The 13,039-nt window shown below is 33.6% G+C and overlaps 2 protein-coding genes across 6 annotated transcripts; both read right to left on the reverse strand.

Moving 5' to 3' along the window:
• Positions 1-1,100: 1,100 nt before the first annotated feature.
• On the reverse strand, positions 1,101-7,068 carry LOC105647725 (Methyltransferase family protein). Of its 5 annotated transcripts, XR_005178461.2 has the most exons (9): positions 6,767-7,062; positions 6,575-6,684; positions 6,299-6,501; positions 6,121-6,212; positions 5,204-5,306; positions 4,901-5,043; positions 4,596-4,724; positions 4,327-4,365; positions 1,101-1,317 (listed from the first exon to the last, which is right to left on the reverse strand). XR_005178461.2 is itself a non-coding variant. In XM_089718344.1 (8 exons), exons 1-7 carry the CDS (start codon positions 6,962-6,964, stop codon positions 4,626-4,628), a joined length of 948 nt encoding a protein of 315 aa, XP_089574470.1. In that variant the 5' UTR covers positions 6,965-7,062; the 3' UTR covers positions 1,101-1,317; positions 4,596-4,625. The 5 variants fall into 5 exon arrangements, 4 of the variants coding, with proteins under 4 accessions (XP_089574470.1, XP_037495933.1, XP_012089307.1 ...); XM_089718344.1 differs by lacking the exon at positions 4,327-4,365; XM_037640005.2 differs by lacking the exon at positions 1,101-1,317 and having other exon boundaries at positions 4,088-4,365.
• Positions 7,069-8,031: 963 nt separating this feature from the next.
• On the reverse strand, positions 8,032-12,351 carry EIN4 (Signal transduction histidine kinase, hybrid-type, ethylene sensor). Its single transcript, XM_012233914.4, has 2 exons — positions 9,747-12,351; positions 8,032-8,865 (listed from the first exon to the last, which is right to left on the reverse strand). The coding sequence occupies exons 1-2, from the start codon at positions 11,493-11,495 to the stop codon at positions 8,323-8,325; spliced, it is 2,292 nt and encodes a 763-aa protein (XP_012089304.1). The 5' UTR covers positions 11,496-12,351; the 3' UTR covers positions 8,032-8,322.
• Positions 12,352-13,039: the final 688 nt, after the last annotated feature.

Raw genomic sequence — 13,039 nt, forward strand, 5'->3', positions numbered from 1 at the left:
TCTTCTCTTTCTTGAATAATTGTAGGATTTTTTATTTTTTCTTTCTTTCTTTTATTACTTTTTTTTTTTTTTTTTTTTTTTTTGAATCACACCATGGAGGGGAGAGCTTTTTCTTGGCTGATTAACTCACAATTAATACTTAATAACACCGGGTTTGCAGATTCTACAAAGAAGAAGAAGAAGAAGAAGAAGTAAAAGATTTATATTTGATTTGCGAGGAAAGTTTTATGAAGAATTTAAACATGAGGATTATGCCACTCTTTATTCGACTGCTTAAAATTATTAACTGATTTGTGTGTATACTGTAATTAGTTTGTTCTCAGTCTTCCTCCTTTCTCTTTTGATCATATCAAGTACGTGATTTTGATCTCATGTCCAGATCGAGAGGGTCAGTTACTTCATCATTCCAATTTCACAATTTATTTCCATTTTTATGGCAAACATAACCATTTCAAGTAAATTGATGATCCATCAAAGATATATATAAAAATTATATTATTCATTTGGATAAATAAAAAACTTAAGAACCAAGATATTTTATTTAATCCGAAGACTGCAATAACAAGAATATACAATTAAAAATAGGGGTTTCAATTTATGTTTTACAACATGGGTCCATATTTCGCCATATGAGCCTTTAATGTCCACAAGATTTCTTTATTATAGTATATAAATAAACGTGATGAGGATTTTTTCTTAAATATTTAACTATTACTGTATAAAAAAATATTTAGATACAAATTATTTTCTTATTTAGAACGTGATGAACGACCCCTTTTCGCAGAAAGCTTGAAGGTGGAAAGTGAAGTAAAAGCTTAATAATCACTAAATAGTGCATTATAGGTGTTGTGCATACAGAAGAAATCTAATTAAGGAGAAGACAAAATGTGCTAAATATTTTAATGTACCATGAAGACCGGTTGAGGTGGAGTGGTGGCTTTAGTGGAGGTGGCAAACTATACATATATATAAAGACTAAAATATATATATATGTGTGTGTGTGTGTCTGTGTGCAGTTTTCTTGTTCATTATTAATTCTTGACACTGCAATTCTTGGAAACTAGCTATAGTTGGAAATAAAGAAGGATATAAAGAGTTAATTATGGCTTCAACTTGCACATTAATTCATTAATTCCCTCTTTCACATTTATACAATATGATTGGAATTTAAAGAATTGAATATGCATAAATCCCTTTTCAAATTATTGGAAAATTGAGGAGACCTAATTCATTCATTTTGGTTATATATGTATATGAACTCAAAACTCACCAGGTCTAGATCTGCAAATAATCGACAGCCTTTTGGTTACCTCGGACCTGAAAATGAGGAGATTATAAGAGAAGTTGATGATCCAGTTAGTTTAATTTGCAAGTTTTTGTTCACTAATATATACAATTAATGCTGCATCATTAAGATAAATAGCTGAAGAAAAGGTGCACAGTTATTTCTATAACAAGTGAATCTTGCAGAACATAAAAAAAAATGATTAGGAATTCATATAAACATCAAATCTAAATTAGATACACCATGGTTGCAAAAAAATTAAAGCAAAGAAAAGGAGATTAGGGTTAATTAATTAAGCATTCCTGTGTAGCTAATTAAGATAAGTACAATGTTCCTATAAAGGATGTTTTTCTTGACACTCAAAGGATCCAAGAGAGTATATAGCAACACATAGGACCCTCTTCACATGGATTCACATGGCCATTGTTAATGAACCCTAGCTAGCTGATACATGTATATATATTTTATTACCTAGTAACTTGCATACAACATTCTAATGGTAAAAGCAGCAGTGCTGTTGGAGCCCACCATGGTTAATTTTATAATCAAGCTTAATTAATTAAATCTTTCTTGATTAAAATAATCTTCCAATATGGCTCCTCCTTTTTCTTTGCACTAGTTCTCTTTCTAAAGTTTTGTTTTACTAACATTTCCCAGCCCTTTAATATGTTTTTGAAAGTCTAACAATGAACCAATAAATTAATTTAAGTATAATATATAATAATTTGAAAAGGAATCCTGAAAACAAGCATTAAGAAAATGTGGACCACTAGATAAAGCCTAAATCATATGAACAAGAAAAGCAATTTAAAAAACAACAACTAGTATAATAGGAAATGATAATGGGGAATCATGCATCAGCAATGGAACTTTAAGAGCATAACTTCACTTTCCAAGCCCTCAATTCTGAAAATTTGTTTATATTAATATGCTGCCGTGGAGTACACGTTGTTCGCGGCCGGATTAGGTGCCTTTTGACCTAACCTTAACAAGTTTTGTGCTTAATCCTCAGCTTGAACTTGTCTAATTTTATCTAGTTCAGCCAATAGTAATGTCATATAGTTCAGCCAAGGCATATATACCATTTCATTAACAACCATATTATATTGACTTGTTCAATTTTCTAGTAATATATATACAATTGACATTACTCCAAATATATAAACGAACACTGTTATCAGCTACGCGACAACTGGCGTTCTTCGAGGTATATTATATAATTAGCTAGAATTATTGTGAATAGGTGTGTGTTAGTTAAACTAAGATCAATTTATCCAAAGATTAGTCAAAGAACAAACTCATTACATTTAATTAAATCTAATTTGTCTTCTTTGATCATCTACTAACATGCATGAATAATTTATTCAGATAAGCCCTAACTAATAAGGACTGACAAACACATTACGATTATTGAAGATGTGTTTCTTCTAATCTATTGAAGGAATTAGCTACATATATAGGAGGACAGAAATAGGAAAAAGAAAACCCTATATATAGCACAAGTATTGTGTGGTAAATTAGGGTAATTAATATTGTTTAATTTATGCATGAACACAAAACACAAGGAGGTCAAGCAATGGCTGCCTTTGTTTGAACACTATATATATTCTAATCTGCTAGAAGCATTTGGTTGCTGTTGAAGGATAAAGTTTTTATATAATAAGTGATTTTGTATTATATCCACTTGGTTTTAAAGCACATATACTATATATAATTTATTATTTGCTTCACAAATTTATAAAAGGACAAGAAACAAGTTGTGACAATTTAGATCTCTTGTGGGAGTCTTGTTTGATCCTATGATTGATTGTCAAAGTCTAATCAATGGTTCTAAATCTTAATTTTCTGTAGGAGATTAAGGCCATGCACCTAACATTTAAACAGACTTGAAAAACTCTGGCAGTAATGGGCTAGCTAGGGTTTAGAACATCACATGGGTTTTGAGGTTTAATTAGAATCAAGTAACATAAACAGTAGATAATTATTATTTCTATATATTTAGGAGGAGAAGAAAGTAAAGAAGCTTGAAAGAAATTTAAGAAGAGAGGAATAGGGAGAGGATTGGGCCTTTGAGCCAGGGTGACCGGTGATATTTTGTGAAAGTTTGAGGGAGGTAATTGATATTTTCCAAATACAATTAACTTGGTAATAATAAAGCTGCAAAATGGACAAAATAATAATGATAAAATAAGTTCTAATGGAGACTACTGTGAGTGTAAGAAACAGACAAATGGATTGGATCAATTTGGGTGCGAACACCGAGGGAAATGGGTCCCACTTTTGCAATAGATCTTGTTGACTTTTGACCCAAACGTTGCACTTGCACTGCACAGTGCACGCAACGCATACATTACATACATGTGATGTGACAAGCGTTTGGCGTTTAGAACCCCTTGAGACCCGGCTGCTGACCAGATAGATACTCGATGTATCTGTGTAGTTAGAAACAGCCCATATTTGAATTTTGGGCCATTAGAATAAAGCCCACTATTTTCCAATTTTATAAATTAAATAAATTACCCCCAAAAAAAAAAAAAAAAAAAAAATCAAAGCAACTAATTGTAGTTAAGCGTGCCTAGTCAAATTATTTAAAAAGTTGACTTCTGATCTGTTTTAATTAATTTTTTCAATTTATAAACTAAACCAAATAACATTTTAACTTATAACTTTCAACTTAAAAATAAGTTTGACTGATTTATAACATTTTAATTTTTTTATATTTATTTTAATAATAATACTAATTTTAATAATACTTATATTCTATAATATCCCAATTACAGAGTCTTTTTGTTAATTTGCTAATTTTATTGAGGAACAAGAAAAGATACTAAATAGATACATTTACTGAAATTTTTTTCTTGGGCTTAATTTTAGTTGGTTTACAGAAAAAAATATACAAATTCTAAATAGTTGGACAGTTATGGATAGGACGACCATCAAATTAATTTTGTAAAAATAAAGATCATGGCTATAACATAGGTACTAAATAGTAATTCTCTTTTTTCTCTTAAAACTTTGAAAGGACATTTTATTTAAGTTACCTGATTATGCACTACTTATCAGAAGGATAATCAAGTTACCTGTCCAAAACGATAACCACCCTTGCATTAATCTCATCAATTCATCTTCATTGCAACAATCTCACAACAAAAGGAAAAAAGATCCAATAAAACAAGAGTGAAGAATGTTTTTTTTTTCAGTGATTAATTTCGCCTAAATCCCTTTAAAAATCAAATGGAGAACCCAACAGTGTTTTGGTATATAAAATTTATATGTTTGTAGAACAAGCAGCTATCATCTCAAATTGTACCTCAACAACACATCATTTGCTGCTACTTCTTCATATGGGCTTCTGGAACTTCCCATGGACCCATACCCTCTGCATGCTCTTTCTCTTTCTTCTATTCATAGACTTGACACAACAATACTCGAGCTCAAGCTGCAAATACATATTAGTGCAGCATTAAAGATTCTTTCAGTTACAGATAACCTAGCAGCTAGATTGCCACTGAAGTGTACCAATACGTATCATATGTTATATACAAAATTTGAATTGAAATCAAAACCGTCTATGATTGCTCAATCAGGGAAGAAAAAAAAACCGAAAGTCAGTACCTCAATGAAGCCTGCACCCACAAAGAGATCCCTGACAGTATCTAAACAGAAGAAATAAGAACGGGTGCCATCTGATCGTACATATTCTCGGAATCCCACTCTTTTGTCTGGCTCAAATCGCAGCATGGTCATGTCGTACAGCCCTGAGTTTCGTCAAACCGAAAACTTGTCAGCTAGTGCAGGAAACACTTGTAGAAATGAAATGAGTGGATAAAAGGGTCGATCAAGTACATAGATAAATCTGTTATTGACAGCAGATTTTGGACTCTTCAGTAAGTAAATTCATGGTGGTTGTTTTATTACCATAATCCCTGAAAAAGAGCAGGCCACCAGGCTTCAATACAGAAAAACACTCCAAGAGGGCTGTTGGCATTCTTTGGAGTGGCACTGCTGATAGTGTGAATATCTGGCATAACATTCAAAGAAACAAGCAATTCAATCTCCAAATCAATATTGTTATGCAGCATCTGAATTCTTAGAAAGACACTGGCACCATGCACGAGAAAAAAAGAATGTCATTTTATTTATTTATTTGGAATTGGTTATATGGTCCATCGTAGCATGGAACTAAACAGGTAAGCTCAGAACTAAAAACATTAGGATAATTACTTTCTGATAGAAAGAGAATTCAAAAATGGTAAAGCTTCATTTTTCCAAACATGCCTGTAACTTCTCATAAACATCAACGTCGTCATGCAAAGTTACAAAATCAAGAGAGAAGGAGATCGAGAGACATTGAACCATATGGAAAAATAACACTATGGAATCTTCCCATAAAGATTTATTTCACAAACCCCAGGGCTAATGATCAGGGACAAATTAGAATTAGAATCCAATGACTACAGAACTAGGCAGAGTGTTTGGATTTTGCTTTCTCAATCAGTTAGTACGTGAAGAACAAGGTATTTTTTTTTGTTGAAACGTATATTGCCAAAAGGTATAAGCTAAAGACTTCCCATTTCTTTCTCGTGATTCAGCCATAAATGTGATTTCTCTTCATTAAAGGCATAATCACCCTACAAAAAAAAGTTACCACTGAACCAAAGCAACATCCAAACCATGGCTGCTGCATCCACACCATGTTTGAAAATTGTTATATTTTTAATTATGGATTACATGACTGGCTACTTTTGATCAACCAAATGTTATGTATACGCACAAGAGCGTAATTAATTTAGTGCATGCATAGTAATTGACAATAGCAAAAGAATAAAGCATACCAAGGTAACAAAATCAACTCCGCCAATGCAACAACCATCTTCTTCCAACGAGTATGAACCATTTACATCAACTGTTCTTGTCTCTCTGACATCTGAGAAAAGAAACGCAAATTACCAAAATTCAAATGTACCCGAAATTGTCAATATTACTTAAAAGAAGACAAAGAAATCGACTAACCAGAAGAGAAGCGTTTTTTTGCTAATTTGCAAGAATTACAAAACAACCACTTTGGAAACCCAGAGAGAGCGAAATCACAACAGAAAGGCTTAAAGCGGTATTGGACAGAGACAATATTAGCGGCATCATCCGCAACCTCTTTAGCTTTCTGAAGAGTCTCAGCGCTACAATCACAAGCATAAACGATGACGTTTTTGTTGCCACTGAACAAAAAGAAGAAAGAAGCATTAGCGCCGGCACATAACACTCCAAAATTAAGAGGCGTTGTGAAATTACCGTAAAATTGGAATTACAGAGCTGCCATTACCGCAACCAACCTCTAAAACCCTGGAGAAGTCTCCACAAGAAACCAACTCAGGAAATTCCTTCAACAAGTACCTTCTCTCCTGCAATAGGCGAATTTCTCCTTATTTTAGGAAAAAACAACAAAAATAACGAAAATAATTGTTGAGTGAGACAGAGAGAGACCTTGAAGAATTTGCCGGAGGAGTGGCGGACGTGGAATCTCTGCCATGCCTTTGAATCTTCAATTTCATGTTGTCGTTGAGAGGAATTGAAAGGAAGTAAATGGTATTGAAAAGAAGGATTACTTTCTACCTCATGCTTTAGTGTTTCCCATTCGAAGTCCTTAGAGAAGTACTCTGCTTCTGTTTCTTCTTCGTTCATTGTTTGCAACCGACGTCGCCGGAGAGTAGGCTGTGCTAGATACTGAATGGAGGAGCCTGGTTTGTTGGGCTTAAGCCCAGCAATTTGTTAGGAAATGGATATACGTCATAACTTACAAAAAAATTTAAGGTCGAATGCATAAATTCACGGACCTATTCTTGAAGGGAAATTTTATGATTACCTCGATTTTACTTTGATTTATTAAATTTATAAAAATATATATATTTAATCTATTAACATTCTATCATTCAAAAAAATTTATTAATATTCAAATTGTGAAATTAATTGAATTAAACACTTATCAAATAGTTAAAAAAATGTAAAAAATTATTATTTCACAAGTTATTTTTATCACATATTAAATTAATATTTTACATATAAAAAATAAAAATTTTTAAAAATTATTATTCTTAAAATGGTGAATGTACCATATTATCAAAATTTTTAACTTTATAAATATAATACATCCCGCAACATCCCATAAAAAGTTTTATAAAAATATAAGTGCTAATTTATGTATTTACATGGTTATTAAAATTAATATATATAATTTCCATTATGTAAAAATATGTATATATATATTGACAACTTTTTTAATTAATAGTATTCTATTTATAATTTAATAATGATTAAAATAAATAAACTAAAGTATTATATTGAAAACTTCAAACTAAACAGAAAAGGAATTGAAAATTCCAATAAAGATAAGGATTGGAAATGAGAATTATAGAAATGGATATGGGGATCTATTTTTCAGGGAGGCGTGATGGAGATTGGCCTCCAGCAAAAACCACCACAATTGTGACAGAACTAATTTAACCTGCACAATAGCAGTTTTCTGCTCCCAAAACAAGAATATTTACTGTACACACACAGCATTATGTTTACGAATTCATTTCAAGTTTTAAGTTCATAATTCTACATGACAACTACTTTCAAACAGGGAAGCATAAAGCTAATCTCTGAAAGTTCAAATTCCAACTGTAAGAACAAGGTTTCCAAACAAGGTGCAGTATAAGCCACCAACTCATACAAAAAATAAAGATATTTTGAAGAAGGCATCAAGAGAACAGTCGAAGAAGCTAGTATGTAGTATTACTTTGATGTTGTGAATCATATTGGCATTTGTTTCACTATCAGATAAAAAATTTGACTAGTTTCACATCGAGGTTTAATCCATTCTATGATATTCTAGTCATAGAGCTAAACAAAGAAGTTAGCAGAAAGTGACGGTCTATATTTTCTATACCATCAATTATAAATGCCTTAGCATCTCCATGCTGGACCACAAAGGGGAGATGATCCAATCCTCAAGATTTTTGTTGAGAAATCAGTGTGAAAATTCCATAACTTGCTCTTTACAACCCTTCACCTGCCCTTTGCAGAACTCTTCGAAGCTCGTCAGCCATCCCTCGTAAGAGAACGGGTTTTCGAATCACTCCATTCATTCCCACCTGTAGGCATCTCTCCCAAATATAATCCTCAGCACTTGCAGTCACGGCTATAATCAATGGCCAGTTGCGACTTCGGAACTTGCGGATTCTCATTGCTACTTCAAAACCATCCATTTCTGGCATCTGAAGATCCAAAATAACAACTCCAAATGAATTTTCACCCGAGCTGAGGGCACTAAGGCATTCAAATCCAGATGAAACAGCAGTCACTTCACAACCTAGCTTCCTAAGCAGCTTTGAGGTCACAGTCCTGTTTATATCATCATCATCAGCAAGTATAACCCGAAGACCTCTGAACATAGAATTAGAATTTGGTTGTTCTGAGGAAGTTCCAGAGGCAAATATGGCTCTTCCATAGGAAGGTCGGATTTGAAACCTGAGAAGCAGACTCATGCTTTGTGCAAAACCCAGAGAATTCTGAGATATCCAGATATTACCTTGCATCATCTGCAGACATGAGATTACATTAATGATGGCTTTCAGATCCTAACAATATACAAATTTCGTCTTGAAATTTGAATAGGTCCAACAAATATCAAATTTCATAATTCTCACTCAAGGAAAAAGGAGATGATGCATTCCTATAAGTTTAAGCAAGAAAAGGTTGAGTTAAATTGATTTCCTTTGCCCAGCATGAAGTTAATACCTAGTTAGCTTCATTTGATAAGGAATAATTTAGTGAAAGTCTTATGTTTTCTTTAACAATTCTTGGATTGTGTACAACTAATTTAGTTTCCTTTTGCTCAAAAAAGAACTATTTGTTTATGGTTGCATTTGGCTACAAAAGAACTATGATCTATCTCTTGGGCCTTTCATTTAGATTAGCATATGGAAAAAAAAAAAAAAAAAAAAAAAATACATGACAAATAAACCAGTATAAAACAACAGGTCATGCATTTTAGGTTTACAATTTCTTGTCTAGATGCCCCATGGAATATAAAGCTGAAAAAATGCAACTCCAACCCTGAGAGGTTGCAAGTTGAACCCCAGCCGGGGCCCAATTAACTAAGAAAAAATTAGTTCCCCAAGTAAGCACAGAAACTAATTCAATAAAATAGCAAAAAGAGGCTGCCCAAGATGCAAAGTCTGAAGATCATATATCTTCCATGATGGGAAAATTAATTCAATGCGATTGATTATTTTAAATCTTTACTAACCATCTTCCATATGGTACAATAATGTTTATCTCTAGATGAAACTGAACAAAATTCAATATTCTAGTCCATGAGTTATCTGCCTTTATGAAGTTTAGGGATAATGAAATAATCATTGAGAGCACAAGTAAACAAAAAAAGAAAAAAAATTAGCGAACTTTATAGTGTGCTCACCTGAACAAGCTTCTTGCACATTGTAAAGCTCAAACCTTCTTTAACTTCATCACCGTTTTGCCTCCTCCCAGAATTATGTGTTTTTGGGATTGATCCATCCGACAAAGAATTTCCCTCCCTAATTTCAATCTCAAACTTTATAGACACATACTCCTCTGGAGCATTTGGTTTCCACATCCCCAACATTCTATCATTCTTACCCTCACTACCATTTTCTGAGAAAACTCTAAATATGACATTTCCACTTCCGCCATAGATGTTCAACAGATATCCAACCATATGCAGAATAACTTGAAAAGCCCTTCGCTCATCTCCTATCACTAAATTAGGCAAAGAACTCTGAACGTCAATTGCAAAATCAAAGCCTTTATGCACACAAAAGCACTTAGCAAGGCAAGAAGCTTCCTTGATCATAGAGTGTAGCCGGAAAGGCCTCGTTTCTAATGGGAATCTTCCACTATCTTTTGCTGAAATCTCCATCACATCATTTATTAAAGTTGAAAGAACATTGCCAGTTTTCACCAATGTATCAATAATAATCTTCTGCTCAAAGTTCAGGTTCTCATCTTGGAACATTGAAAGCAGGCCCAAGATTGAGTGCATTGGCCTCCTCATCCCATGACTCATCACCTTCTGAAATGAGTTTCTTGCCTGGCTTGCCATCATCGCATTCTTCTTGGCTTGCTGCAAAGCACGGTTTTGCTCACTCAACTTCTCTCGCATTAGGTGAGATTCTTCAAGAACTGAAGCATGGGATAAAGCCACAGCCACCTGATCAGCAACTACTTCCACTATTTCCATTTCCTCACAGCTCCAAACTCTAGAATTCACATTTGGAAGAACTAAGATTAATACAGCATAACAGGTATCCACAAGTTCAGGTGTCCCCCCTTTGAAATTTGAAACTTGAAGCATTGGCATCCGGATTCCTGCCACAGCGCCTGCCTCATCTGATCCACCACCACTTGCAGCCCCAAGTGCTGAATTTGGCCTCAAAATCTTTACCCCCTTGCTACCTTTTATCTCTAACACATCCAGATCATTAATGGGGATAGAAACGTGATAACCTTTAGAACTTCGTCTCAACTCATGGGTGAGATGCATCTCTGTTCTACTCTCATTTGGCATCCACACTGCACAATTATGCAAATCCAAAGTTTTGGAAAGCTCAACTAAAGTTGTATACAATATCGTATGCTTATCAAGGGATTTCCTGATTTCACGGGTTAGCATACGGACATGCAAGCTTGCCTCCTTCTGCTTCTTCATTATACCTACTTCTTGATCTAATTCCAACACGTTTTGTTTCAAGAAAAGCTCCCTCACTTTCCATTTGAGAAGAAGAGGAATCAAAGTCAAAAGGGTTATTGCAGTTGCACATGAAACCAAAGCTGTAAGGAATTTGGCAATTGTGAGAGACAGCATCAATTGAAATGAGTGCGGCCCATAATAAGTCCATCCATTGAGCAAATGTGTCAATCCACAAAGGACTATAAAAGCTATAAACTGAACGAGGACCCATTTAAATGGAAAGTTGGAGCAGCTAATAAAGTAAAGGAGTTCAATGGGTATTGAAAAGTAGGCAATTGCAATCAAGAAATCACTAACCCTCTGACACTCTAGAATGCTATGTATGCTCCATAAACTCTCATCATCACAATTACAGTTCACAAACTCATTATCAATGGCAGAGACCGAGATCACGAGAACTGATAATAAAAGCAACCCAGGAGCTAATGCTCTTAACATTGCACCCAAGTCAACACTTGCTCAACACATTCTCATCAAAATTCCATAATCGTACAAACCCCTTGCATAATAGGATTTAAATTAATAGAACATAAAAGAATATTCCTTTTGTCATGGCCTCATAAACCCACCAATTATTTACTAGTGATAGTTCAAGATCTAAAACACTTACCCTAAGCATCAGCCAAAAACGACAAATTTATTTGGTAGATTTCAAGATCTTAAACACCAGCCAGCCTGAAACTTGACAATTCCACAATGATTCTCTCTTTATGGCCATCCAAAAGACAAGTTATTTCCCCACATTTCTCCTCTGCTTTACAATTCTTTTTGCTTATTAGAGTATTCATGATATTTGCACCATGACAACAAAATTTTTTTAATAAGAACAATTTATTGAAAGCAGCTAAAATTAGAAAGAAAAAAGAATGTCCCGAAAAAAAAAAAAAAAAAGAAAGCGGAGATGAAAATAACACACCTTCTGCCTCCCGTGTGCCAAACCTACCAAAATCAAAGCTTTATCAGCCACCAAAACCAAAAATTAAATCTTTTAGATTCTCTGTAGACTTTCCCACTCGAATTATGCCCCAAAAAAAGAAAAATCTTTTCCGTCCTAATACATATACAAAACCATCAAACAAGCAATACACACAGAAAAGAGAAAAAACCCTCTTTAAGAGAGAAATAAGTAGTACAAATACTGTGCACTTCACTAAGGAGAAGACGAAAAATTAGAGAAAGAGAGTTTTATATATATGTTGAAGAAGAAATCTTATTGGAACCTCAACCCCCCACTCTCTCCCCCTCTCCCCGGTTCCTGTTGCAAGAAAAAGTACAAAGAAATGTGTCTTGCTTTTTCCTGGGAGAGAAGTAAGGGGTTTAAGTATTGGGGACCCACGGTGTGTATGTGAAGAGAACCTAGACGCCCTTCCTTTACCTCAGCCCATTAAACAACAAACAAATCATCTTAAACTTTGACTGAATTTTTAAATTTAATTTAAAATTAATTTTGTATAAAAATCATGATCAATTTAATTTTTTTATGAAAAATATTAAATTTTTATTTTAAATTTTGAAATAATAATATATTTGAGAAAAATTCATCTTCGTTAAGGAAGATAAAGAATATTTTTTATTGTTTAAGAAATTTTGCCCAAATAAAATAATTTGACATTTTTCTTTTAAAAAAAAATAGACAATTGCATGGCGAATGATTATTGATGATGCATACAAATAATAATAATTATTAAAAAAAAAAAAAAAAAAAGAAGAAGAAGAAGAAGCAAAACATCATTGAATAGCTGCCGTTGGATGGTCTAATCTATTTGGCGTAGATCTCAAGGTCGGTGTCTTGTGACGCTATCGCTATAGTTGCTTACGTGGAAATTCCTGACCGTTGAAAGTGTGGCCGGCAGTTACATCTTGTCTCGTCTGAGTTGACACGGTGTCAACCCAAACCCATAACCAAAAGTAATCGTCTTACCTAAACCATTAAAAGCCACCCAAAACATTCAAATCAAATCAAATTAAAACCGTAATTTTGA

The sequence above is a fragment of the Jatropha curcas genome, chromosome 2 (assembly GCF_041381405.1).
Source record: "Jatropha curcas cultivar XTBG-Jc1 chromosome 2, XTBG_Jcur_1.0, whole genome shotgun sequence".
Taxonomy (NCBI): domain Eukaryota; kingdom Viridiplantae; phylum Streptophyta; class Magnoliopsida; order Malpighiales; family Euphorbiaceae; genus Jatropha; species Jatropha curcas.

What these genes read in the sequence shown, in the direction of transcription:
- LOC105647725 (XM_089718344.1), bottom strand. Translation starts at nt 6,964, where the DNA reads ATGAACGAAGAAGAAACAGAAGCAGAGTACTTCTCTAAGGACTTCGAA. An exon ending in CCTCCGGCAAATTCTTCAAG is followed by an intron (nt 6,685 to 6,766) that starts GTCTCTCTCTGT and finishes CGCCTATTGCAG; the next exon opens with GAGAGAAGGTACTTGTTGAA. An exon ending in TCTGTAATTCCAATTTTACG is followed by an intron (nt 6,502 to 6,574) that starts GTAATTTCACAA and finishes CTTTTTGTTCAG; the next exon opens with TGGCAACAAAAACGTCATCG.
- EIN4 (XM_012233914.4), bottom strand. Translation starts at nt 11,495, where the DNA reads ATGTTAAGAGCATTAGCTCCTGGGTTGCTTTTATTATCAGTTCTCGTG. An exon ending in TGTGCAAGAAGCTTGTTCAG is followed by an intron (nt 8,866 to 9,746) that starts GTGAGCACACTA and finishes TCATGTCTGCAG; the next exon opens with ATGATGCAAGGTAATATCTG.